Source organism: Lonchura striata, chromosome 9 (assembly GCF_050655825.1).
Source record: "Lonchura striata isolate lonStrDom1 chromosome 9, ASM5065582v1, whole genome shotgun sequence".
Lineage (NCBI taxonomy): Eukaryota > Metazoa > Chordata > Aves > Passeriformes > Estrildidae > Lonchura > Lonchura striata.
The window spans coordinates 2,573,136-2,600,185 of record NC_140711.1 but is presented as its reverse complement, the minus strand read 5'-3'; the positions used below and the strand labels follow the sequence as shown (position 1 = coordinate 2,600,185).

Here is a 27,050-nt window from a genome sequence, read left to right as displayed (position 1 = left end):
AGGAAAACAGATTACAAACCTGAAACTGGTGTCACCATGAACAACCAGTGTTGGCACGGATCTGGATCTGTGACTTTGTTGCTGTAGGGACAAAAAGGAACAGAAATTGCCCACTTTGGAACCGTCTCTGAAGTGTGGAGAACCTCAGATCAGAACTACCAGTACTCTGTCTGAGTAGAGACCTTCTCACTTACCTTCTGCCTCCAGAAGTTAAAGGCCACACAGCAAGAAAAGACATTCAAATTAGTATCTTCTGGCTGTCACTGGACTTTAGTCTCTTGATCTATGAATTTCTTTCTTCATTCCCCTTCAAATAAAGCAAAACCTCCCTGTATGTATGTAACCCTGCAGACCTCTCAGAAGCAGACCACACATGTCCAGAAGTTCACAGGAAGGACCTGAGAGAAGCAGAGCTTTTGGGCAGCACTTATTTCCCACAGCCTTCAGACAGCTCTGAACAGTGCCAGAGGGTAAGGCTGGAGAGGTGTGCACATGTTAGCACAAAAGCAGCTTCTCAGCTTCTATCAAGCAGCAGATAACAGTGACACAGCTGCCACCCCCCAGTGCTCTCCAGGAGAGGCTGCAGGCACTCCTGGGAACAGCCTTTGTGCCAGGCCATGAAGCCACTGTTTGGGGAACTTTTGGAGCTCCTTTGTCCCTCTGCTGTACCAACTCAAAAGCTGCTGGAGTTGCAATAATTGCCTTTTCTCTCCCTGAGAGTGCTGATCAATCAGGCAGACAGCACTGCAAGGAAGCAGGGTCTGGATGATGCACGGGTGCTGCATGGAAACTGCAAGGGTCAATCTGAACAGGGCCATGAGGGGCAGAGGTGACCCTGACACTGTCACTCCTGCTGGCAGCACGGGACAACCAGCAGCTGCAGCAGAAAGTCTTCTAGAACGAATGGGCTGAGAGAACAGCAACCAAAGAGGTGATGTCTGCTGCACACAGTGCCACAGGGTGACACTGGCAGTGTCTGGCCCTGCCAGCTGGCCTGACACCGGGGCAGAATGTCCCAGCCACCCACCTACAGCCCAGAAGGGACACAACAGGTTGCAAATCTCACTGACAGAGCCCATCCCTGCCACCAGGAACACACACCTGAGTGTTTGTACAAACAGGGCAGCACTTTGAAAGCAGAGGTTCCTAAAGCACTGGCTGCTTTATAAATCTGTTACCAGCTGCAGGTACTGAGTGCCCCACAAGTTGTGTGTGGTGTTGGATCACCTGGTTTCCCAACACTGCCTGGCCACCAAGCACACACAGATCTGTGGCCCCTCAAAGCAAGGGTCACTGGTCAAACTGTGCTACTGCTGCTCCCATCCCTCTCCACATCCCATGAGCCAGACAGTGCTGAGCCCTGTGTGTGCAGCACCTGGGATCTACTCTCACTCTAGTCTCCTTTTGCTGATAATATACAAATAGAATTTCCTATAGGAAATCATGTTACCTGCAGCAATGATACTGGATGATAAACACTTTACACCCAGAATAAAAATCATTAAATGACTGCACTTTTTACATGCAATTACAGAATAGTTCCCCAAAAATACAAAGAGGCCCTTGAAAAATGAGCTGAAAAGACAACTGGCAAAAATCAGAAGGGAAGTGCAAGAGTGAAAGACATGATTTGCCAAGAGGATTGGGATTTTCTAAGTGTAGAATCAGACTCAGTAAGAGAGAGATTAACTAACAGAAAACAGAAGTGCAGAAAATATCCTTTATGGACTTGGAGGTTGAGAAGAAAGGAGTGGGAGCATCAAAAGAGCTAAAGAAGATTTAAACCACCTTACATTCCCAGAGCAGAAACAGCTCATGAGGCTGAGCACACACCCGAGTCAAGACAAAGCTGCTGCTCTGCTGTGCCACAGCAGCTCTGCTGCAGAACTGCATCCTTCCTCAGCCTGTGCTTCACTGCCCTGCCTTGCTCCAGGCTCTTTTTCCTGCAGGTTTTAAACTGATCTGTGGCATGAGGCAAGAGCCAGCAGCTCAGCCAGCAGCCTCCACAGCTGGTGGGAATGAGCCAAACCCACAGGCCACACAATCATGTGGCACCTGGGCTGTTACCTACCTGACAGGGGCTTTCAAAACCAGACTGGAGTTTACTGATCTTTGTGAGAAACCATCAGGCATTGCAGTGATCAATGCAATCATTAGCAACTCCCAGGTTTTGTACACCTTTATTAGTAAAATAAGACTTTCTTTTTGAAACTGGGATGTCTAAAATTGACAGTAATTCACTGTAGCCATGAATTTAGTCTACTTGAATTTTTCCATGTGAACCTTAGACCAGAGCATCCCACAAACATGACACCAAATGTGCACTAATTACCAACCAGTCATGTATTAATAATTACCAACCTGTTATGTACAGTCAAGGGAAATTTCATTTACACCAGTCAAGGCTGACAGAAAAAGCATTGCTCAGAAGAAACATTCAGCTAAAATAAATACCTCATAACTTAACGCTCTCTTAGAAGTTTCTGCACAAAATTTAAATTTTCCCAATGTCAGTTTTCAGGTTACTCTTGTTATCAAAGACATAAAGGGACAACCTTTTCAAATTAAAAAGCAGCAGTAAGGAAAGACTTGTGTAGTATTTTAATATTATAATTTTTTTCACCATGTCTCTCCCCTTCCACCTGGCAGGTTTTACCCAAACTTGGTGAACACTGGCATTAGAAATGTGAGAGCTGGGTTCCTGCTTCCCAAATAACACCAAGAACACTTTCAGCATCTGCCCATCATAGCTTTTTTACACTTTGGTCCTTGTCAAGCACTTGCTTTTTATATTAGATAAACCGAAGCCAAAATTCCAAGCCTGCCTGTACAGTGTGTAGCATATTACATCTATCGCATTCTGATGCCAAAAAAAATCACCTTTTAAACTACATTATAGATATTTTCAAGCTATTCACAAGCTCCAGTGAACTCATCTTACACTTTTCCATAGGTCTGTAACTATTCCTGCTGTTATGTTTGCTTTATCTGTGCTTTTTGTCCTTCTAGAACATCCCTCTGATGTGACTTACAGCCAAGACTCAGCTCTCACCTGCAGCTCTGTGTTGTAAGGGCTCCTCAAACCTGCAGCATGTGCAGCACCAACTTCAGCCCCAAAGGATTTCCCCCCTGAAGAAACATGAAAACTCTGCTCTGCCCATACATTGGGTTTGTGGGACTGTTCTCCTAGTTCAAGACACAATTTCTAGGGAAAACTATGTTTTAGAAAAGGAATATCATTGTAAATCCTTAAATGCTGTTTTCATGTAATTTGGATATTAGCTGGCACAACCCAGCACTCTGTACTCCCAGAGATGGAAGATGAGGAAATTCAGCAGCTGCAATCTCAAGTTTTATAGCCAGGTGAAACTCTGTACCTTTTAGTCTCTCCAGACTGTATTTCTCAATTTGTCTAGATGCTCAGAAACCTGAATTACAGTCTGATTTCTCAAACTGACACTTTTTCTTTTCATTCCATACAATCTGGAGATGCTGGTAAAGACCTGAGGCCAGAAGCCTGGCTGGCTCACATCTCAGTTTTTGAAACACTGTTCAACACTGCATGCCTTATTTAGATGCCCTGAATTATAGTTACAAAGGCTTATTTATTAATGTTGCAATAGACAACATTCTTAAATGTAAAACAGATCTAAGAAACCTATAAGGCTTTTATTCTCATTTTATACTCAAATAAATGCAAACTTAATCCTTCCTTCAAGTCTCTGAGTAACACTAAGCCTACTAAATTCAGTTCAACATCTTTGAATTGTAGAACCTTGCTAAGCAACACTCACATTTTTATTGCCCTGAGTTTCTCCTTGGTGGGATGTGAGGCACATTCCCAAAGGCTGCCACGAGAGGAAGAACTCTTAATGGGATCCCCCATGACAGCTCAGTAAAAGGAATTTGCTAGGGAAGAAATGGAAAAACACCTACTGATGATTTCATTTTAGTCAAGGAGAACAGACAACTGCAGTCATTTATCTTGCTTTTTTCTAAACAAATCCACTAAAACATATCTGAATTGTATATTTATATTACTGCATGCTGTTTATGTTCCTTCATTCCAAACATGCCCTGTTGACAAATTCTGCAGTGTTGCCAGCATTAGGAACTCCTAAGGCCAGTGTCACCCAGGTGCTGTCACCTCCAGCCGTGGGACACCCACAGCCACACCACAGTTGGAAAAGTCTCCTGCAATGGAAAACCTTTAGCCTTAAAGGTCCCTCTATGGAAAGTGACTGGCCAGGGCATTTCTGAACAAGGAAACAAAATATCCTTACTTGTGCAAATCAGAATCTCCAACAAGAGCCCTCTAAAAAAGAGCTTGCCTTTATTTTTTGTTGTGAATACAATACACTCACCAAAAACCTAAGCTGGCTCTATAACTTGGGGTTCTGTGGTGGCGTTTTTTAAACAGAGGTGCATCAACAGATATTTCAAAACAGGAAGCAGAACACAGGAACACAGAATGGTCTGGGTTGGAAGAGACTTCAAAGATAATCTCATTCCATCCCTCATTCCAGTCCCTGTCCATGTGGAGGCTCCTTCCATTAGTCCAGGTTGCTCAGGGCTCCATCCAGGGATGGGGCATCCACAACCTCTCTGGGCAACCTCTACCACTGCCTCACCACCCTTCCAGTAAAAAATTTCTTCCTACTAACTAATCCAAACCTGACCTCTTTCCGTTTAAAGCTATTCCCATTTGTCCTGTCACTCCATGTTCTTCCAAGTGGTGTCCCTCTCCATCATTCTCCTCTCATGAAATAGCCAATTTCATTCAAATAATGCAATATATTGATGCACACCAACTGCTCCCTCCTTTCAGCTTTTTTCCACACTGATTATTTGGATGTTTTGACCTCACTCTTGTCACATGGGATTTAAACTGGATCTGCCCTGATACACTTGTAAATATAGATGATACATGCCAGAAACAACTCTTCACAAGTTCAGTGTGCTCAGATTAAGCTAGACACTGATTTAAAAGAGGCAACATGTAAAAGAACAGGGTAATGTCTTCCTCATTATGATACTAACCATCACCTTGAATGTGCTGGAAAGCTAAAAGAAACAGCACTTTAAGACTGCCTAACAAAGGGGCCAAAACCTTTGGAGAAAGGAATACAGATGTATCATAAAAAATAACCACAAAGGTGACAGAAAATAAAGGCACTGCACCCAGAGAGACAGCACCAGTGAACAGCCGTGGGAAGAAAAGCAGCACAGACAGGGAAATAATTCAACACAGCTAAAACAAAGGGGGGGGGAAAGGGGAAGAAGCAAAAGGAAAGCTGATGAAGCCACCTGCAGGGAATGACCTGGCAGGCCATGAACAGAGGGTGACTTACTGACAGCAGCTTTGTCCCAGGGTGATCCCAGGGCTCCAAGGACAGCTCCTGCTCGGGGTCCTGGAGGTGCCAGCTCAGAGGGCAGCTCCTGCTCATCACCTCTGTGGGGAAAGCAAATTTGAACACGTCAGAGCAACACCTCCTTGCACTGCATGTGCTTCCTCCCACCAGGGCCATTTCAAACACCTCATCAAGTGCCCGACTTGTTCCCTCAATTAAAATTTGCCATTTGCCCGACTACCCATACTAATTACTCCTTCCCCCTGCAGCCTGGGATCTTCCTGTCTGTGAGGAAGAGCAATGCCAACATTTTCTACAGAGGCTCAAGCAGGTGTAGTCTTTAGAGGGGGCTACCAAAGACCAAATATTTCTGTCTGCAAAGTAAGTATGTTTCTGAAGGGCAACTTTTTGTTCAGTAATGTTGCTGAACAAAATCATCTGCAGAACCTGTACCAAAAGCTCCTGAATGTTGTTTAAAACACAAAAGTGATGTTTGCCACACTGCACTAGCTGGGGCAAACACATTACCTGTGACAGCAGCTTCAGAGCAGTGAGGAGACCCCAGTGACCAATTACAGACTCAGCTCCTGAAAATCAGAGAAAAGTGAAGGGCCAAAATTTATAAACCAACCTATCAGGTCCTGCCACAACGCAGGAAATAGCATCTCCTCTTTGCCCTTGTCAAAAAGAAACAGAATCAGCAATAATAATAATAATAATAATACAAGGCAAGCGAGGCTACCAACAATGAATTAAAATTGGTAGCATCTTTAATACAGCACTTTGTCTTAATTCTTTAAAAATGTTTATGTGAGCCAGAGTTTTTCATGACTTAAAATGATTTCGTATTTAAAAGCAAGAAAGCTGAGCCACTCTAAGGCAATAAGGGAGACCTGATATATCCACAAGAAATTGATCCTCTTCAGTAATACAGTAAAGAACGCACATTTTTCTTCAAAATTTTATTTTAATTTAAATTATGGGGCCAGCCAGATTTTTTGGGTACGAAACATTTTCCCTCAGGAGAAATGAAATGCTACCACGGAAATAGAATTACAATTGTATACATCTCTTATTATTTTTAAAAAACCAAAAAACCAAAACAAAAATAAAACAACGACAAAAAAAAAACCAAACCCAAAACCAAAATGTTTGCATTTAAATATGTTTTAGTAATACCCTTAAGCCTTCAAGCAGATAAGAAACCACTTCCAGAACAAGTTTTTAATATGGACAGCACATCAAAGGAGCTTTAATTTAAATACAACTTCTTTTCGAAAGCCAACATTCAAATGTTTCCACATATTAAAAAAGTCACCATAGCCATTGATTCCAAGGCTTAATATAGAGAAACCTCTATCCCAGTCCAAATGTTTCCACTTCTTTACACAGAGAAATCTTTAGCACATCTACATCTTTCTAAAGAGGAAGCCTTACATGTTATGGTGAGTAACTTGGCAAATAATATTTCCTCCACTCAGCTATGATAAACCAAAATATAACAGACAGTTAGTACTGAGCTACAACACCACCTCATGCCAGCTCTGCCTGGCATCTCTGGGAAATTGTCTTTTCCTGTAAGCAAAATGATTCTGTTTGCAAGGGGCACATGAAGAACCTTTAAAAGACCAATTTTAATGTTAAGAGCAGTTTTAAACAACTGAGTGAAAACATTAAATTTTCCGGAGTTCTGGGAGTTCCCTTGTGAAGGCTTTCAAATCAGCTCAAAAGTAACTGATTGTGAAGTATTTCAAATGGGAAGAGGACAGGAAGCAAGAAACATTTCTGTAGCATTTGCAATCATTCAGTCGTGCAGAACTGGAACTTTCAGACCCCAATCCACAAGTTTTTGTTTTGTTGTGATCTCAGCGTTACTATATGATGGATAGATACAATTTTAATAACATCATTTAGCTATATTTAGTAGACTCCTTTTGTATGGTCACAGTAACAAAAACATGGTGCAAAATCAGTTGGGTTTTCTGTTTATATAAATACTGATAGTTTGCAGCATTAAAGAACAAAATCAAGAAAAAATTAGATCATTTTGTTATCCTAGGACACCTATGAAATTGCTTCTTGAGGTTGGAGGGAATGAAATCATTTACACAACTATTGTACTGAGTTATTTACTGTAAGAAATGACGCACTGCAGGCTCCCCCAGAAGTCAGAGGAATCAATATTAATTTAGCATAATCCTTGCCATTTGCAGAGCTGGTGAGCACAATGCTAGTGTAAATAAATAAGGCCAATATTATCTGGTAAGAATGTAGTAGAAAGGGTTCCAGTTCTGTTTCAGCCTACCCTAATTGATGGCACCCCATTAGATACATGAATACAAAGAATTTGTTTGGGTTTGGGTTTTTGTTTCCTTTTAAATGCTGCAGTACTTAAGATTGTTAAATCAGCATTTCTATGTGACCTGAAGTATTCAATTACATATGAGCATTCATTTTGCAAAACTCAATATTAGGTAATAGTTACAGACTAATACAATAACATTCCTCTGCTGTACAAATTAAATCATATTTTAAAGAAATGAGCAGCCTAGGAATTATATACAAAAGAAACCAGCAAGCACTGTTGAAATGAAATGCAAAATGTCACTGCTAGGTCTACTGTCTGAAATACCTTTAAAGTAAAATTAACAAAAACCCTTAGAACATATTTCCAAGTTTACAAGTCAAGTCTCAGAAAAATCAAATCATGTCAAAAAAAAATTCTATAAAGCAGTGAAAGGCATATATACATTTTCCTTATGAACCTTGAGATTTCACTGTTTAAAAGTTGCTAAGTTTCAATATCAGTTTATTCGCAAGACAACTGTTTATCCCAATAAGTTCACATCTTAGATACATTTCCCCTTTGATTACAAATAAAGCACTGCACATTTTTTTTTAAATCAAGGCATATAATCTTATACTATGGTGCCAGGTATGCACAGGTCACATTGTGCTCATTATCTCAAACAAGGTAAGTGCAAACATACAGATTTATTCAGATTTGCAAGCATGCAACCTGTTACTTAACTACATGAATACCTTCTCTCCTAGACCAAACTAGTATCTATATGTTTGCTTTCACGAACCTAGAATCTTTCTTTTCAGGACTCCTAAAACAAGCAGTGTCTTTGAATTCTGAAATGACACAAATATCAAGAAAGTCCACATTGTGCAAGAAAGCAGCAGCTATGTTTCTCAACTTGGACTAAAAATGAAAAGAGAAAAACAAAAACCGTTCACTGAACAGCAGATTAGCAGTAATGTTCCTCATGAATCGATAAGAGTGCCTGATGCTGAATATCTAACAGCAAATGCTGAATTTGGGTTTAATATTTTAAAGGTTTATTGGAGTTTAAGCTTCTTGCTGCGCTGGTCTCTTCAAATCCCTGATCTGTTTAACTAAATAGGTCTTCTCATCATTAAATTGTTCATCCTCGGTCCTGTCATTCTGAAACTTGCTGAGGAACTCAATAAGTTTGGTCTGGTTCTTTAGAAGGATGTCTAATATAGGCTGTGTCTTGTTAGGATTGGCTACAAACACCTGCAAGAAAATAAATGACATTGAGCACAACAGCGAGAAACAAAAGGTTAAGTTAAAGGAATTACATAACAAATTATCATTGTGATGATAAATGAGGATGATGATAAATTGATGATGATAAGTTAAAACTAGGTTTTAATTATTCCAGTACCCCACCAAAAAAATAATGGGGTAAATGCAAGTTTTTTAATAAAATTACTTTTTTTTTTAAATCAGGGCATAAGCTGAATATCAGTACCAAAGTAAATTAGTCTGTGGGAGGGGACCAGACAAAACAGCCTCTGCAGAAACCACTGAAGACACTTTATGGTTAAATTCTATGGCAAATGCATGGTTTCATATCGATGCAGCATCTGATGGGAATCTCACACTTCACTGCAACGTTTTAGACCTCAAGTTATAACTCTCAGCTGCCTGTCTGCTGCAAAGTCAGAAGCCATCTGTCATAATGTTCAAATTACAATTCAGGTGACCTGACTGAAACACTACTGCCTTTCAGAAATCGTGCAGTGTGATAAAACCACTTTTGAACTCCATTATTTTGTATGAAACCATGCATTCCTCCTTATCTTAATGCATTCGATTCCAAAAGTTTTTGAGAGACGTTACTCTGACAATCACATGGAAGTCCCTAAATGGTTTCTAAACGGTTTTCAAAAGATAACCAAGATATCTATTTGTAAAGATGGATCCCAATCAAGAAAACATCAGTGCTCCCTTTAATCACTCAGCAGAGATTAAGGTAAGCTCCATTTAAGCTCAGCTAAGCAGTTTACTCAATTAAACAACTTCTGGCCAGATTCCTTCTGTTTCATTGTAGGGTGTTGTAACATACCTTGAACACATGGAAGGCCTCAAACTGAATGTTACGACTCTTGTCTCGTAGAAGGTTCATCATTAGTTTGAGATTTTCAGGTTTACTGATGTACTTTGTCATAATTGTGAAGTTGTGTCTGTCCAGTAACAATTCACCAAGAAGCTGAAGGCAGAAAAGAATGAAAAGTGAAAGAATTACTAACATAAGAATCAACTTGTATATAAATGCTTTCAGACCCCTGAAGTGGTGTAGTGCTCTGTAAATGCAGCACCAGTGGTCAGGAAATAAAGTAGCAACAGAACTAAGTGCCCTAAAATTTCAATGTGCAGGTGCATTTTCCCCTTATTTTAACAACACTGTTTCTCCTTTTCCTCAGAAAGTGAAAAATCAAACTTGTTCCCCCTTGTTATGAACTGGAAAGAGAAGTCTTCAATTTTTTCCCCATGACTTCATTATTTTTTTCACTTATATAGAAGCTGTTCAGCATAGAAAGAATGCCTTTTAAAAAGACCCAAAAATCCATTAAAGAGGTTAATACATCAAATGAAATATTGACTGTTTTTTTGCTACCCGAAGGGTTTAAAAGGATTTTGCTCACAAGAATAACCTTTGCTGCAAACTCTGTATTACATTTATGTTCACTATTTCTTACCTACTTGAATATATGATCAGTATTGCTTTAGGCACATCATGTGAATCTTTGTTAAATTATTTATATGTAACCAGACTTGTTGAAAGAAAAAAAATTCAACAAAAATAAAGAAATTTGAGAGCCATTTCTTCTTAGGCAGAGAAATTACATTGGTCTGTGCTGGACACTAAAATATGTAAGAACTGGACTAAAAGAATTAGCTGATCCAAAACTTAAAATAAATAGTATTCAAAATAAATAGTATTCAAAATAAATAGTATTCTGTTACAGAAGCCATTTCAAATAAAATTAAATCACCTTGAAAATAAAGGGAATCTCTTTGCATTTAAGAAGAAAATAAAATTTCCTTACCTTAAGTGACTGTCTCTTTGTCACATAATTTTCTGAATGAAGTAACTTTTCATATTCACTGAAGAACTAAACACAGAATAAAGGGAAGGGTTAGGATGTTTTCAAGTGTCATAGGCATCTTCTTACAAATAACTGCAGCAAAGTGGAGAAGATGCAAATCCCTAACAGAACCAACCAGAGTTGAAATCTCCGTAGGCTCCTGTAAGTCACTACGTTGTCACTTCTTATGCTTTTAAAATGTATACAAAGTTAAACATTGAATACCCTTTAAAAAAAAATGTATTTGCCCTTTCAAGAGACTTTAATGTTCAGATTACAGGGCAGTGGAAGGAGTTTCCTCATTATTACTTACAGAAATAGGCTGTCCCACCCCTGCAGTGTCCCCGCAGGCTGGATGGAGCTGTGAGCAATCTGCTGCGGGTGCCCATGGCAGGGGTAGGGACCAGGGGGGAGGTGACAGCTCCCAGCTCCCAGTTCCCAGGGACATCCTGGAAAGCAGGGCATGAGCTCCCTCTGGAGGAGAAGCCAGGCCTGGTCCCACAGGACCACATTCAGTATGGACTGATGCCTTGCACACACCAGAGAAAACTGATTTTTCAGTTTGTGCAGGGTTTTTTACAAATGCCCAAGTGACCAACTGGAGTTGCCATTCAGTGTGCCAAACGTGAGGACATCAGAGCCAGGCAGGACTAAAGTAAACATTTACCTTGCACACTAAGTTTTTTTAATATTGTCAAGTTTTACTATTCATGAGTAGTCTAAGTTTCATAGCTGTAACACTGTTAAATACAATTTCATTGTGACTTTTTTTAGAAATGCATTGATTAAAATCTCTTAAAGTTCCAGATATGATTTCACAGCAAGAAGAACTTTGCTTCCAAGTAGATGAAGAGGTCAGCTGATTATCAACTCTGCAGATCTAATTTCTCAGAGCCCCTTAACTGGTTCCCAAACAGTGCCTAAAGCATTATTCAGTAGCGATTTCAGGGCTAAAGCAAGTAGTCAAAAAGGGAATAATAATTTTTGTCTCCTGTTTAAAGCTGAGTCACTCAGAGGAGATATTTGTGATTTAGTGAACATGCCTGGAGGCAAACCTTTAATCAATGTGATTCCAAGTTTGTTGGTTTGGTTTGTTTTTTGTGGATTTTTTTTAATTGCTTGTGAAGTCTGGGAGTTTTAATCAGAGTAAGATTTAAACACTAAAGTATCTTTGTGGAACTGGTTCTGAATAATCTGTTGAAAGGCAAAAGGATTGAAGTCCTGTAGCTAAAATGTCAGGATAAATTAAACTTTCTAACATTATTTGTTTTGGCTTTACGGGGGAAACTGAACCCTAAGTTCAGTTGATTGAATATTGTGTGGAAATCCCCAAAACCAGAGCCAAACAAGGAATTAAACCATTTTCTTCAAATAAGATACACCAGAGAGCTCTAAATATGAAAAGTTGTCTGCTCACCCTATCGTAATGCTGTTCCAAAAATTCTGCACTTAACAACTTGTGTCTTGTAAGCAAATCCTGTAAGAAAGCACAAACCCAGTACTGTCACTAGAAATACTTAACAGTGCAAAGACATTCTCACACACGTAAGACATTTATCCAGAATTCTGCCATTTCATTAAACACACTATTTTAGGACAGGAACGTAATTACCTGGACACTGCTCAGGATCTTGGCATCACTTAGGAAAGATCTGTGATGAGTTACTTTAATTCACAGAGAAACAGTCTGTGAAATTATTAATGAAGAGTGCTAGTTATGGATCAAGGCTATACTCTGCACACAACTACACACAACTGAGGTTAAGACCTGCCATTTAATATTGATTACTATTATGCTTGTTGTCCCCATAACTGATTGTTTTAGGGACACAAAAAGTGGGTGACAGAAGATGTCCCCAGACAAAGCAACAGCATCAGAGATCCTCAGGAGGAGCACAGGAGGAGTTGAAGACACAGATTTAAGGCCCCTGGCTTGGGAGTACATCTGCATTCAGGTAACGCATGATACAGCTTACTCTCCAGAACAAGATTTTGGGGGGCACATGTACTGTATGTATTTACAGGTGTGGCTGCATTCTGAGAAATAAGGAAGAACAGTGTCCAGCTTACCCATCTGCATCACACCTATTTTCTTCCCCTTTCCCAAGGCTTGTTTTGCCAGGAACATCACAGGCAGCAGTGGGCTCACGAGGCACAGAAGCACAGAAGCCCCCATGCCAAGGTGTGAGGAGTTACCTTGAAGGTGGCGAACGCATCGGACGCGATGTCAAACGTTGACATTTCCACGTATCTGAAGAAGTCGTAGAACTGCTCTGACCACAAGATGATTTTAGCTAGTGGTTCATGCCGGATGCATTCTCTAAGCATTATCCCACAATTTAGAGCAATTTCTGGAGATTCGTACCTATTCACAAAACCCAACAAAGATTCTTTATGAATTTATAAACTTTCACAAGATAGCACTGCAGCACCACCTTGCTAATTACAGTGTTCAGTATTACCAAGTAAACAAACCCATTAAAATTAGAGGTACATACTCCTGCTTTAAACTCCATTTTTAAATATTGCTACTAGATACTGCTTAAATAGCTGAGAGTTACAATTTTAGCCAATTCAAAGGATTTTCACAAACTGGGAAACAAGACTAAATAAAAACACTTTCTTTGCTCTCAACATCAGTTTTCTTGTTCCATACTGGTGGGATTGCAGACATCTAGAAAAGCAGTAAATGATTTGCCTTGAAAGCTGCTCGCTTAAACATGACAGCAATTTACATAAAACCTTCTATGTGAGCATGTGGGCTTAACAATAGTGGACATAAATTCAGATCTCCTCCTCTATTAAACCATTGTCAGCATCACCAGCTGCTCTGCACATCATGGGGGTTCCAGCTTCCAGAGCAGTCACAGCCTCTCACATGCCTCCCTACCTCACACCTCCAGAGTCCTCCCTCCTGAACTAGTGGAAGCTAATTGAAATCCCCCAAAATTTCAGGAGAAAAGTATGATTGTGCATACTGAGCATTAGCTATATTACTCTACAAAAAAAATCTGAAACCATTTTCATTAAATCCTACAATACTCTCCCATTCAACCTGTCATGGAGATTTTAAGTCTACTGAACGTTTTGTAATTCATGCCACAGTTTAAATTCACATAAATTTGTCTCAGTTGGATACCAGATGTAACATGTAAATTGCTAAATGCCCACTTCAGACATCCTGACTTATCAATATGAGTTTCAATAACCCCTGTGAGGATAAAGCTCTCTGAAGTGTGACAACACAGACTAAAAGTGAGCACCAAAGTGTTGCAGCCCCTATTCAACCACTTAGCAATGAGAACATGCTGAAAAAGCAGATTTCTTTCTCTGCACCTCAAGTATCTTTGCCTTTTCTTGTAACTTATTTTGAACACGCACTGGATCAATAATTTCTTTTGCATTGTGCCACAATAGAAAATACTAGTGTATTTTCTTTTGTCCCTCTAACATTTAAATGACATTACAGGCAGGTAATGCTAACAACAGGCATATCCCCACTGAGATGAGTGGCCCTTTCATACACCCTTGAGTTATCACAGTAAGTAGAATAAGTACTCCTCAACCTACAGCAAGCTTACCCAGAAGCTAAGCTAGATTTATAAATAGCTCTATTTTTAAAAATTGTTTATTAATGTTTGATGAGCTTGTCTGTCCCAAAATAACACGGTGGAATTTCAATTTTCAGAACTTTCTTAATGAATGTTAATAGAAATGCAAGCAATTATTTTCTGCTTTCATGTTTGAGAGCTACAGCTCTGCATGTATTCAGTACGGCAGAACCCTCCAATATCCAGCACACCAGATATTACAGGAAGAGAGGAAGAAAAAGCTGTCTGACAATATGCCATGAATCATTCTTTTTTGATCAGGTTTGTGTTGGTGTGTTTGTGTCAATAAAGCAATGTAAATCATTATGAAGTCTAAGACAGGCCAGCAAATTGGAAATTACTGTGGTTACAAGGAAAAAGAACAGCCTTCAACTGTTGATGAGTAAGTTCACAAGACAATAGTTTAAAAAGGCTCAAATAACATAGTGAAAGGAAAACATCTTACGAGCCCAGTAAGAGTATTTCAGAGTACTAACAGTTCTCAATTTTCAGTTCATGCAAACATAGATGGTTGAGGTTTTATTTCTTAAGTTTTCCTTAACTTTGGGGAATTACAGATCCCAAAACCAAGGAAAAATAAAATAAAATTAAGCATATTGCAAAGGAAGAACAAACTTGTCAGTACTCACTGCTGCTCTGTGCATTTAAGAAGCCCTTACTTCACGTAAAAGCATATTTATGCTTCACAATGCACATACCCTTTTAATAGCATGAATAGGATATTCTGTTGAGTGCAGATGTATTCGACTGTGGGAGTTCTTGTACCAATTTGTCTTCTGAGAATGTTGTTGAAAATTTGCGCAACATCTTTCTTGCCCTGTCAAAAACATCAGCAGTTAAACACAAAATAGGGAAGTCCATAGGCAAGTTAACAATTAAACATTCTCATCACCTCGTGCAGCCGTACTGGGGGTGTTCTGCAGTTCAGGCAGCCTCCATACTCTGATCTTGAACAGATTCTCTTTCTTTATGCCCATTTCAAATATGCCAAAGCACTCAAAACATGACACCACGTTGCAGGCAGATCACGGAGAATTTACATTACAAAAGTAAAGCCAGTTGATGTTCCATCAGGTATTTCTATGTAGCATCAAGCTCCTTGGCTTATTTGATATTTGATTTTGCTAACAGCATAATGGTTTTTAACTGTGCTCTTGCCTGGAAGTGTATTTCTTCAAAATTCCATTATCCTCTCCCCTTGTCTAGGGACACAATGCCACCATTAAGAATGTGCAGAGCATTTCCAACTGCAGTGTTAACATCCAACTTAGAACTGCAATTTATGAAAGTGGAATAAATAAATGAATAATAATACACACAGAAATCATCCACTGACCTAAAATGCAAGTCTCACATTTTTCAATATACAACAGAAGTATAAATAACACCAGGATGCTGGAATTCAGCACAAATTACACACAAAAAAAAATTTCACGAAAATAGCACCAGACCGTGTAAAAGGAACTGGAAATGTTCTTGTTGAATAAAGAACATTTTTTTTACTTCTGTTGGACCACAGCTGAAGATGGCAAACTGGTAGACATCTAACAAAAAGGTGATTATAAACATAAACACCTTTCACTGTCATTCACATGCACCATTTAAAAGCTGGATTTCTGCAATTAACTGTCCATTCTGGACTGCACAAAGATACCTTCAGGATTTTGTGCTATCAAATCTATTCCACAAAAAGACCAGGCCAGCTTGCACTAAGCTTGGACCTGCAAATAAAGGCCTGTAAAGCAACTCCACCTACAGGTTCCCTTAATGATCTACATCAAACCTAGATAGATAAAATGTTTCTTGACAAGCTCTAGCTGTGCTGTAAATCTCCTGACTAACACCAGGAAGCTTTTGAGCAAAATACAGGGCTTATTTAACTAGCAAGAATTTTAAAAACATAATCAATTATTTAAAGTTCTTTCTGTTTTCTAATCAGTGTAAAAAGGACTCCATGAGGAAAAATGAAATGTTTATGAAAACGTAGGAGGATTGGAGTTTTACAAATGGCATGTTTGTGAATTACCACGGATAGTTTTGCTGGAGTGTTGTTTTCAGGATATAAGAGATTGTTTGTAAACGCTTGTTTTCTCAATTACAATTCCATTGAAAGCCAGCCCAAAGCAACACCAGAACTCTTTGTTCTGACATGAGTAGGGCAGTGTTTGCAGGAATTGCTTTACTCAAACTCCACATAATATAATCACCAAGTCCCATTCAGCAGCGCAGCACTGGCCGCGGCGTTCGCCTCACAGTCCCCAGCAAGGACAGCATTTCCTTCTGAGCCCATCCCTGAGCTGCCCCTGGCACACAGCAGCCCCACAGCCAGGTTTTGGCACCTTTTGTGCCTTGCCAAGTGACCTCATAGCCCAACAGGCCTTGACCCTGTGCCAACAGGCACGGTGGCCAGAGGTGAGAGGGACACTGTGCTTGTATTGTCTTCTCAACAGAAGGATTCAGCTCCCCTGGGCAAAAGGCACTTTTGGTTTGGGTGGGTTTTTCTTTATTCTTCATTTTAAAAATCCCAAAATAACAGAACAAGAAACCCAGTTTCACCAGGGATACCATCTCCATCACTGCAAACCAGCAAGGATAAATAACTGGTAACTGTTAAGACTGGTAAGGAGATGGCTGTGTTGACTGCTTTACTGAAGAGAAAGCTTCTGGGGAAGGGCAACACTTTAAACAGGCCTGGGCTCACGACAAGAGCTGGACAACTACAGCTTTCTTCATTTAAACATCAAATTTATTACTTTTCTAGTTTTCACTTCTTACTTTTCTATGGGTTGTTTTCACCATAGCAATTCAGATTCAAGTACATTTGAGACAGTTAAAGTGTCACAATGAACAGTCCCTGTCTATTAATAAGCTGTCTATTCTTGCTGTACATAAAAACTTCTTCAGAAGTGAGACTGAAAGGGAAATAAGTTTAGTTTGTCACTGAATAACCTGCAGCTGTGGTGGGAAAGCAGGAAAAAAAAATTCCAGACCCACTCTTCAAGTTTAAAAACCACCAGAAAAATCAAATATGTATTTTCATCAGTAACGAGAAAATTGCTTCAAACGCTGTAAACCCACACAGATATTTGGGATATCAAGGGCAATATCTGACTGGCTTTGTAACAGCTGGGAAGCTGGAGCACATCTGGAGCACAGGTGTGTTGACATTAATTCTAGGTAACAACAATAGCTGGACAGTCTGCCAGCTGCCAGCCATAAAAAGCAGACGTGGCCCAGCCTAGAAAGCAGTGAATGACTCGTTCTCCCTCCAAGGGAGGGATCACATCCTCCTGAAACAAAGCAGCAGAAGAGCCACAGGCAGGAAACAACTCACAATCTTTCCATGTCCCCTTAATAAAAAGCACAGTTCTCCTTAATGAGAGCAAGCCTGTGCAAATCGTTATCATTCTTCATTACCAGGGGATAATGAAGGTTTCCTCTGCTAATAACTGTAAACACCAGGCTGATACCAATCTAGAGGTCAGCAGAATCCAGATAACATTTCATGATTTCCTTTCTTTGGCAATTAAAGGCCATCCCAGTTCAGCATTCCCTCTCAGCTTTCCCAGGTTTCCGTGCTTATTTAACAGCCTGAATGTTTTATGTATGGTATAAACACTTGTGTGGGTAGAGAAAAAATACCACTGTATTACAATTAAACACAAATCAGAGGGAGTTATGGGTGGGGTGGAGGGGAGAGAAAAAAGAGCAGGGAAGAAAGCCATTGTTTTTGGAATGCCAAACAACAATAGGACTTTAAACTGTTGTGTTAGTATTGTGAGCAACTTGTTTATGAACAATCCCATTTTTAAGCGATCTTAAGTGGGGTGATCTTTATGGTTGAGGCTGTGGAGTGAGATACATGGATTTGGCTCCCATCCTAGACAACCACACTCTTCTTGTGAGACCTCAGGGAAAAGAGAAAAATGCAATTGTACTGCAACATCTCATACCTAAATAAGATTTTTCTCCATGGTGCTAAGTTATTCCACGTGACATGGTGACAAAATGCCACAGAGGCTTGTGGAGAGCCTTTAAATATAAGTAAGTATTGCTATTTTGAATTGATCAATAAAAACTTGGGTTTGATTTTTAATAAACAGAAAAAAAGACGAGGAAAAGCAAAAAGGTTGCATCACTTGTTTTTAAAAGAGAAAAATACTGAACTATTTATAAAGCAGCTTTAAATTATATATGTAAACTTCTTCATAAATGCTACAGTAATTCTGTTACTCTTCCTAGTAATTTGATGTAGCAAGATGAACACAGAGATACATCTTGTAGTATTAAGGTTTGTGCTCACTGCAGGATTTCTATTATGATATTAGCCCTTCTGTGTACACAACAATTCAGAATTATTCCGTCATTTTAACAGAACTGTACCACCAGATAGGAGGTTTATCTGCAGATTATCTGCTTAAAATTTGTGTTGTTGATATGCCTACATTCACAGATTTCATATTTCATAGTTGTTTGGAAGAGTCTCTCTAATGGATGTGTCATAAGCACAAAATAAAAACTGAAGACTGAATCTTGACCAGTTAAGGTGGTTGGAATTCAGATGTGTTTAACATACAGAATATAAGAAATGTCAAACCTCCTTTCTTACCTCAAAATCAATGAGCTGCAAGTCAGCTACTAGGGTACTAAGAAGACCACTGTTGTATAGCTCCTGAGCAAGCTGTGCCACAGCTTCTGTTTGGGGCTCCTTTTCATTTGTGCCATACAAGATTTCTTTCATGGCAACAAGGTTTTTTGAGACCTCCTCTGTCGCCTAAAGAAAATGGGAAAACAATACAGTTAGAGAACAATGCAATTTGTCTTTCTAACTGCACATTCCTTTATTCTTAACATCTGCAAACTTCCACTGGGGGGAGGAATAATCAGGAAATGGCAATCTGGTAAAAAAACAATAGATAGCCTTTCTGCAAATTAGACTGTTATGAGACAGGCATTTAAAAAAACCCCAAACAATAAAAAGCAGAGGCAAGACATACACAATTTAGTTATCAAAAGGTAAAAATCTCTTCCTTTTAACTGCCTTTTAACTTCTCATTCAAAAATCCCCTAAAGAACAGCAATAGGATGAAAAGAACCTGACAGAATTTCTATTCTGTAAAACAGTTGTGTGGGATCAGATTGGAAAACATGACATGGAGCCTCATGCCTGTGCCTAGGGAACTGCTCAGAGATACCAAACTTATCCCTCCTGTAGATTCTGCACACATCAGGTTTTGCCAAATACCAGGCTCCCATTCCAGTTACTGTGGGTGAAGTCTTTCCAACAAACAAAACTTCAAGGAGAACCAACTTTAACTTTCAGGTTATCTCAGCATGCAAGAACAACCTGGCCAACAGACCCAGAAAGAGATACACTCAAAACAAAACAATTAAAGATCTAAAATCCTTCCCTGCTTGAAGCCCACTTTACAGAAGCCAAACAGGTCTGACTTGTCACTTGTGAGGAATTCCAAAGTTGCCATGATGAGCTGGAGCAGCCCTCGACAGTGGAAACACAGTTATCTCACAAGTAAAACTAAAAAAAATATAAATCAATAAGAATACTTCTAAACACCCGTTCTGAATCTTAACACATTGTATTGGACCAAAAGAGAACTACTCCTTCAATATATATGTTTACTGAGCTTGGAGGCAAAATGCTGAAAATTATCATCATAAATAGCTGGTTTAATTATAATGGTTCTTCACATACCTAAAAAGTCTGAATAGTTTGTAAGTGCGCTGCTTTTTAGTAATTAGATGAACCTGCCAACAAAGTATGCATACACTTTAATGTAAAGTATTTATGACTGATAGCTCACGGAAAATTAATAAAGTGAAAAAATTACCACTTTCTGGATATTGCCAGAATTATAAAGGATGTTTAAAAAGATTTCTCTTTTGTGCTTTTTATCCAGAGAGGCTTAGGATCAGCATGACCCATGCACCACTCAAGCTAAAGCCATTCCAGCATTGCTAGGTATGCAAGCAAGGATTCCATGACCTTTAAGAAGGCTCTGTATCATTTTTAGCTCCTCCACAACTTTCCACTCCCTGCTGCCTCCCTCTTCCTGTTACTCCAGCTCCTAGTCCCAGTTGTCTCCTCCTCAATTGAAATCCCAAAGGATTTTCTGTGCACTGTTGGTAAGACAGCAAGAAGCAGGTGCTCAGTAAGACCACTTCAATTCACGCCACCTCCTTAAAACGTGAAATGGGAACACCAGCTCACCATGCTGGACCAGAATTACACCACACGATTGTTCTCTGAAATTCAGAGGAAACAGCTCTTTTGTAGAAGAACAGGAACATCTGTCAGACATGGAGATATGAAGAGATATCTTTGATGGATGGCTACCAAGGGAAGAGGAAGCAAAGTCTGTCCCTGCACACTAATGTAGAAAGCAAGATGAAAGAGGAAGAAAGGCAGCTCAAGTAACTGCCTATTTCAGCTAAAACAATGGCAGTATTGAAGGCATGCCTGTAATTAAGAAGGCAGGTGGAGAATTTGTCCTACCAAAAGCCCAGGGAACAGGACAAGTCTCCCAACCCCAACATTAATAACCACATTTGAGGGCTCTCCTTCACCACCAGTCCAAGACAGACACCAGCAATGGAAATGCTTGGAAATCAGGCAGAAAATAATGCAGTTTTTCCAAACTTTCCAAACAAGTTTTCCAAACAAAAAGCCTTCTAGCCTAACATGAACATACAGTTTGGGAACCTCAGTAAGAGACAGGATGACTTCAGTGCTCTTCACAACTGCCAGGACCACCTGCATGTGCTTCCCTGGAACTTGGCATGGCACAAAGCAGTAGTTAAGAGACAAAACCATTGAATCACTGAGGTTGGGAAAGTCCCTTAAGCTCAAGGCTGCCACTAAACCACATCCCCTAAGAAGCAGCACAGCTGAGGCTGGAAGGTACCTCAGGAGGCCATCAGGATGCTGGAGGCAGGGCCACCTCAGTCCTGCCAAGCTGACCAGGCTGATGGCCAGCCACGCTCCCAACAGCTCCATGGATGGACACTCCACCACCTCTCCAGGCAATTTGCAGCAGGGTCTGACCACCACACACCAAAGCCCCTGCCTTGTTCACTCCAGCGAACATTTCTGGGTATCTTCTGAAAACTGCAGTATGAGCTTTCTGGAAGTATTGTATCAGTAACCAGTGTCTATCAATGCACTACACCTCCATAAAATACAACATCCCTACACTTCTCTTCTATTCTAAAATTCAATATCAAAAGGATTAGAAATAAACCCTGACAAATTTATAGAACCTCCTTAGTCTTGTATATTCCATGAACTCTCAGCCATATTACAAATACAGGATGTGCAGACCTATTTTTGCCATTTCAGATGCAGAATGGAATTTAGATAGTTAGACTGAAAAATATAATGCTATATTAAATGTCAGTGTGAAGAACCAAGTAAAAAACCACTAAAACCAAAAAGAATCAAGAAAGATAAGAGAAGGTTGGCTAGCATTACTTGCAAGATTTTCTAAGATACTGAGATTTAAATTGCCTAATGCACTGCTCTCTTTTAAGAGGGGAAAAAAAACTCTGTGGAGAGAAAGATCAAAATACACAATGAGGTTCATCAAAAACCCCATGATCAAAAGTGGAACTAACAATCAGACACCATACATACAAATATATAAAATACATCCCAGTACAATATATGACCAGAGTATATTTTACATATCCAGAATATCTATACTCTCTATACATTTTATATAGAGTGTAAGTATATATTTTATATAAGTATATATAAAACAGTATAGATTTTATATGTTAAAATTTATATTTATAATGTATTAACATTTGTATTTATATGCTCTCAACATTGAGAAGTAGCAACCTGAATTTTACAGGAAAATTTTATGGCAAGTCATATTTGAAATTTAATGGTGCCAGAAAATCAATACCATCTGAGGACAAGCCACACTATAAAAGTTAAATGTAAAGCAAGGAAAAAAGATGAACTTCTTACTTCTCTATGTTTATGAAGCACAGGAAGATACTATTTAAAAATAAAAGCAGACACCATGAAGTCACACATATGACTGTTACACCAGAATAACTGCACGTCTTCAAAGCTATGATTTATTCCAGTCTCTGGAAAGATCAGTGAAATACCCTAAAATTTAGTATTTCCTTAAATGGTAAGCAGTGCAAACCCCAAATACTCTATCTAGAGTTGTACAGCTGGATTATTTGGGGTTTATGAACAGTAGAAAAAGATAAAGAACACATGGCCAGTCCTGAAATATTTCCAGTGAGCTTGGCAGACTCCAGGCCTATGGAACCCCAGTGGCTCTGTGGGCTCTCTATACATGGATAATGCAGTTACAGAAACTGCACTATTAATGAAAACATCCATCAGCATGATAAGCCAGATATAGCTTTGAACCTGTACTGGGTGAATAACTTTAGTAATCTAGAGCAGTATCTATCACAACTAAAAACCATCATTTTAATAACTATTAAATTGGCTGGATTTCAAAATGCGTACAAAAAACATACAATTCCATAAATGTATTGGTAACTTCATCAGTGCAGTAGCACATTTAAAGGCCAGAAATGATTGTATGATTTTCCAGTAGACATTTAGCATGCAGACAGCACAGAAGAGCTAAGTTCAATTAGAAGAGAGGCACGAGGGCTCACCTGCCACTTCCTAAAGAAGGCTCATCTTTACCCCTTGAGTAACAGCCCCACACTGGAGGCCAGGCACATCACTTAACCTTTAGCCTTCTTTCAACCACAGATTAACTGTACACACATGCGTAACAAATCTAGGATTTTACTGCTTTATGAATGACAGCATTAACTCCTTGAATGAAATGTGACCTATGGCAACATGGCACAGCATCACCCTGGCACAGCTGAGCCAAGCAGCTCATGGTGCAGCCATCTCACAGCTGGGACATCAAGGAGAGAGGCCAGCCACGCCTGCCTGGGATAACAGGGCTCCAACAACCACCCAGCAGCCCAAAGGGAGCTGCTGGGCCCGGGTCAAGCCAAGGGCAGAGGTAGTGAATAACAACTTGATTGCATGAATAAATATTTACCTGCACGACAGTAAATGTGTGCCACACACCAAGTGAACTGTACTATGAGAAAATGCTGGGATCAGCCCAAGAGGAGGAAGAGATGTGAATAAAGACTAACTAATGGAATAGATCAAGGGTAGGTTCTGCTTCCAGGAAAGGAGCTTTCCTTTCCCTTCCCTTTAGCCCCCCTTTCTGAGAGAGCACAAGCAATGGAGAACAAACAGCATAAATGATGAACACATTTCAGTTATGAAGCACCTGACATCTCATTTCCCTTCCCAAATACTGACAGACAGCAAGCCTCGACCTCTGTGCTAAGCACAGCACTGCAGCCAGCAAACCAGAGCTTGTGGCACAGAAGGAGGTGGGAGAAGTGAGCCCCAGCCTAGCTCCCAGACGAGCAGCACACGCTTAAAGGACATTTCAAATGACCTGTAGAACTACCTGGTTAATTTTTCTCCAGTCTTCACTAAGCTCAAAAGCTAGATTAACATGTAACTAGGATACACTTGAATTTCAGATTTTCTATTATAAAACAAATTTTCCAGTATTACAGGGCAAAATGTTTCATAATTGAAAATACATTACTATTGTTTTATATCTTTTACTTTGAAGAATATCTTCCATTTTGATTATAAAGAATGTACAGGAACACACATTGTCCAAGGTTTAAACATCTTTATCACCTCCTTTGATTCTTAGTTTCCGTTCACAAAACATCAATAGTTTTAAATTTCAGCCTAAGCACTGAAAGAAATAAAGAATTCTGCTCAAACATAATTACCGTTATAACTTCCAGGGAAAATGATTGGTCTAATTTTCTTATAAATCTGTATTTCCAGTTGTGCAACAAAATTGTCAAAGAGGATTCTCCACATAGTAGCAAACTCAGTATTATAAGAAATGAAAGTGTGGAAGAAAAGTAGGTAGTCCCTTATCCCACATGGATACTTTTATAACCAGTACTGAGTATTTAACAAGCTGACCCAGCACTGAAACACCATTGATAATGACAGGCTGCAAAAGCACACCCTGGATCAAACAGCAGCAATGATAAAATTAACGAGACACATTGTTATAGAGAAGTCATAAAACAAGAACTACTTTTGCATCCTTCTCCCCTGCTAGTACCAGGCAGCAATTTTTGCCTTCATGGAGAGTGAATTTTTCTATTTAGCCACAGAACCCACCCTACCACCAGCACAGAATTCTTCTCCAAAGGAGGCCAAAAAGTTACACAGCAAAAAGGATCATTATAATAAAAGGGATAATGAAAGAGAAAAGGATGCCTAAATACTGAGATATAGGCATGAAGAAATGTTTGTTCTTTTCTAATACAGGCTACTGCTCAGACCCCTGTCTTATAGCTCCAAATTCACTCCGGTCATTTCTACAGACTGGACAGGAAGCGGGCACAAATTCAGGATGTCTGCTCGCAGAGCTGTGCCCTCAAAGATCTGATGACTGGTCCATAAGATATGGAAGAACTTTTCCAGCAAACGACCTGAACTAAACAGTCATAACCAGTCACCTTCCTGAAGTCTTGCCTTGCCAAGGAAACAACTATTTTCTGATGAATCTCTCATGAGATGTGGACACTGGTGGTGTGAGTGTTGGGATTTATTCACTTTGTGAATAGCAAGGATGATGGGGAACAGCAGTACCATACCCAGGCTCATTCTCCTGCATTCACACTTAACCTAGTGAATGTGGGCTGCCTTTGTTCTCCTGCAAGCACAATGTGTTACCTGCTCTATGACACAGGCTTAGCACATTATTTCTTGTCAGAGCAACAGCCTCACAGAAATGAGGTCTTTCAAAAAGATGGAGGTGTGGGACTAAAGGCCAGCAAGAAGAAATGGTAATACCAACCTTCAGCTACAGCATCAGGAGCAAAGGCATGTGCTACAGGACACAGCTTCACACCATGGGATGAGCTGGTCTGTTCCCCATTAAGGGTCTCAGGAAAAAAAGGACACAAAAGAGCACAGGTTTTAAGACCAGGCCACATCTCCAGGAACTAATAATGAGGCCAAGAAAAAGGACGCAGTGCCTCAACAGAGACTCTTCAGAATGCACCTACCCCTCCTTTCCTGGCAGAAGTTAGAGACAGAAGAAAAGCAGCAGCAAATAAAAATCCTTCCAGCCTTCACACAAACCCACAGAACAGAATGTAACATTTTTCTCTCCAATAGAAGAGGAAAAGCATCAGAGGAAACTATTCTGGCAAAGGGTAGAAGATGCTAATTATTAAAGAATATCAGAACTAAAATGGCAATTTAATTAAGATCTTTAGAAGTAGTCGTGTCAAATCTAGGTGAAACTGACTACAGAAGGGTTGGCCACACTCTGCTTAAAAACAGGTGAACATGAAAAGATTGTGGGACTCTGTGGATACCAAGAATGGCACTAATAGTTCAATAATGCTGGGAAACGCTCCAAGGAGGGTGCTCCTCTGAACCTTTGCCACACAATTCACTCAGTGGGATGCAGCTGCACACAGGCAGCTTTGAGGTCAGTTCCTGTCAAGCTGTAAAATCCAGAGTGCCAGCGAGAAGTAAATGACTGGGACAGGTACACAACCTGAAGTACAAGACACCCCGTAAAGGAAACTGCACTAGCACAGGAACTTCTCACATCTCACTGCGGGCTGAAGAAGATGCAGGAAAGCCAATATATATTCTCCATCCATGAAATCACAAAGTTCTTCAGCTTCAGTAAGAGACACTGTGTAAAGATTTGCACGGACAAGCAGAGACAGAACTACTTGTGCAGTAGTGAAGGCACTGTGGTGGTCACAAGCACCAGAACACTCTACAGCTGTGAGCTGCTTATTAATAAAAAATGCAATGTCCTACAGTGCCAAATCATTTTAAGTATAATTATCAGATGCCAGTGGCATAAGCCAACCAACCAAGAGGACACACACCTGTTCAAAGGTACATAAATTAACCTTTATCAGAGTATAAGCCACCAAAATAATTCCTAATTGTTTCAGTTTCAATAGCTATAAATGCCCCCTTTCCCCCACTTTTAAATACAGTTTAGCAACTGGAATATCACAACTGTACCTTTTCTGCCTTTTTGTCAGAGATGTCTTGTTTTTCTAAAACTGCCATGCTCTCCTTCAGGTTTTTCACTATGTCTGCAGGAGACTTGTGGGACTTGCCAAAGGGGAATGGCATGATTGCAAACCACAAGGTCTTCCTTCTGTGGCTCCTGCTTTACCTAGAAAAGGAGGAGAAAGAAAGTACATTAAAAATAGAACTTGAGCTCTGTGTAACAACACACACAAAGATCAAGAAAGAATAGCAAAGGTATTCATACATGGAATAAAAAATCCTTGACAGGTAAACTAGAGCTTGTCATGACAAACTTAAATTCTTGTAATTCTATTTATTTTAAAATACAAGATACACAATAAAAGAACTCACATTAAGATCATCATCTTACGCTTCAGGAGAAAATTAAAGAGTACATTAATTATATCCAAAGCCACATACTGCACACATGCCCCATATGGGCAAGACTTACAAGGATCAATTATCCCAAATAATGCTGTCAAGCCAAATGCCTTCTCACACAACATGTTTGACATACAGCTCCCCGTGTCACAGGGCCCTGCAATG

At 39.8% G+C, this 27,050-nt stretch overlaps 1 protein-coding gene across 3 annotated transcripts in view; it reads right to left on the bottom strand.

Moving 5' to 3' along the window:
• Positions 1-6,294: 6,294 nt before the first annotated feature.
• Positions 6,295-27,050, bottom strand: part of CAB39 (calcium binding protein 39) — a 41,234-nt gene continuing 20,478 nt past the window's right edge. For 2 of the 3 annotated variants that reach the window (XM_085587539.1, XM_021555764.3), the window contains 8 exons: positions 26,493-26,649; positions 18,975-19,139; positions 15,064-15,182; positions 12,951-13,119; positions 12,172-12,231; positions 10,716-10,781; positions 9,731-9,874; positions 6,295-8,895 (listed from right to left, as the gene is read on the bottom strand). In XM_085587539.1, the coding sequence (XP_085443665.1) occupies positions 8,707-8,895; positions 9,731-9,874; positions 10,716-10,781; positions 12,172-12,231; positions 12,951-13,119; positions 15,064-15,182; positions 18,975-19,139; positions 26,493-26,606 (1,026 nt within the window). In that variant the 5' untranslated portion in view covers positions 26,607-26,649 and the 3' untranslated portion in view covers positions 6,295-8,706. The remainder of the gene's footprint in view (positions 8,896-9,730; positions 9,875-10,715; positions 10,782-12,171; positions 12,232-12,950; positions 13,120-15,063; positions 15,183-18,974; positions 19,140-26,492; positions 26,650-27,050) is intronic. The other variant, XM_085587540.1, reaches the window with a different exon arrangement.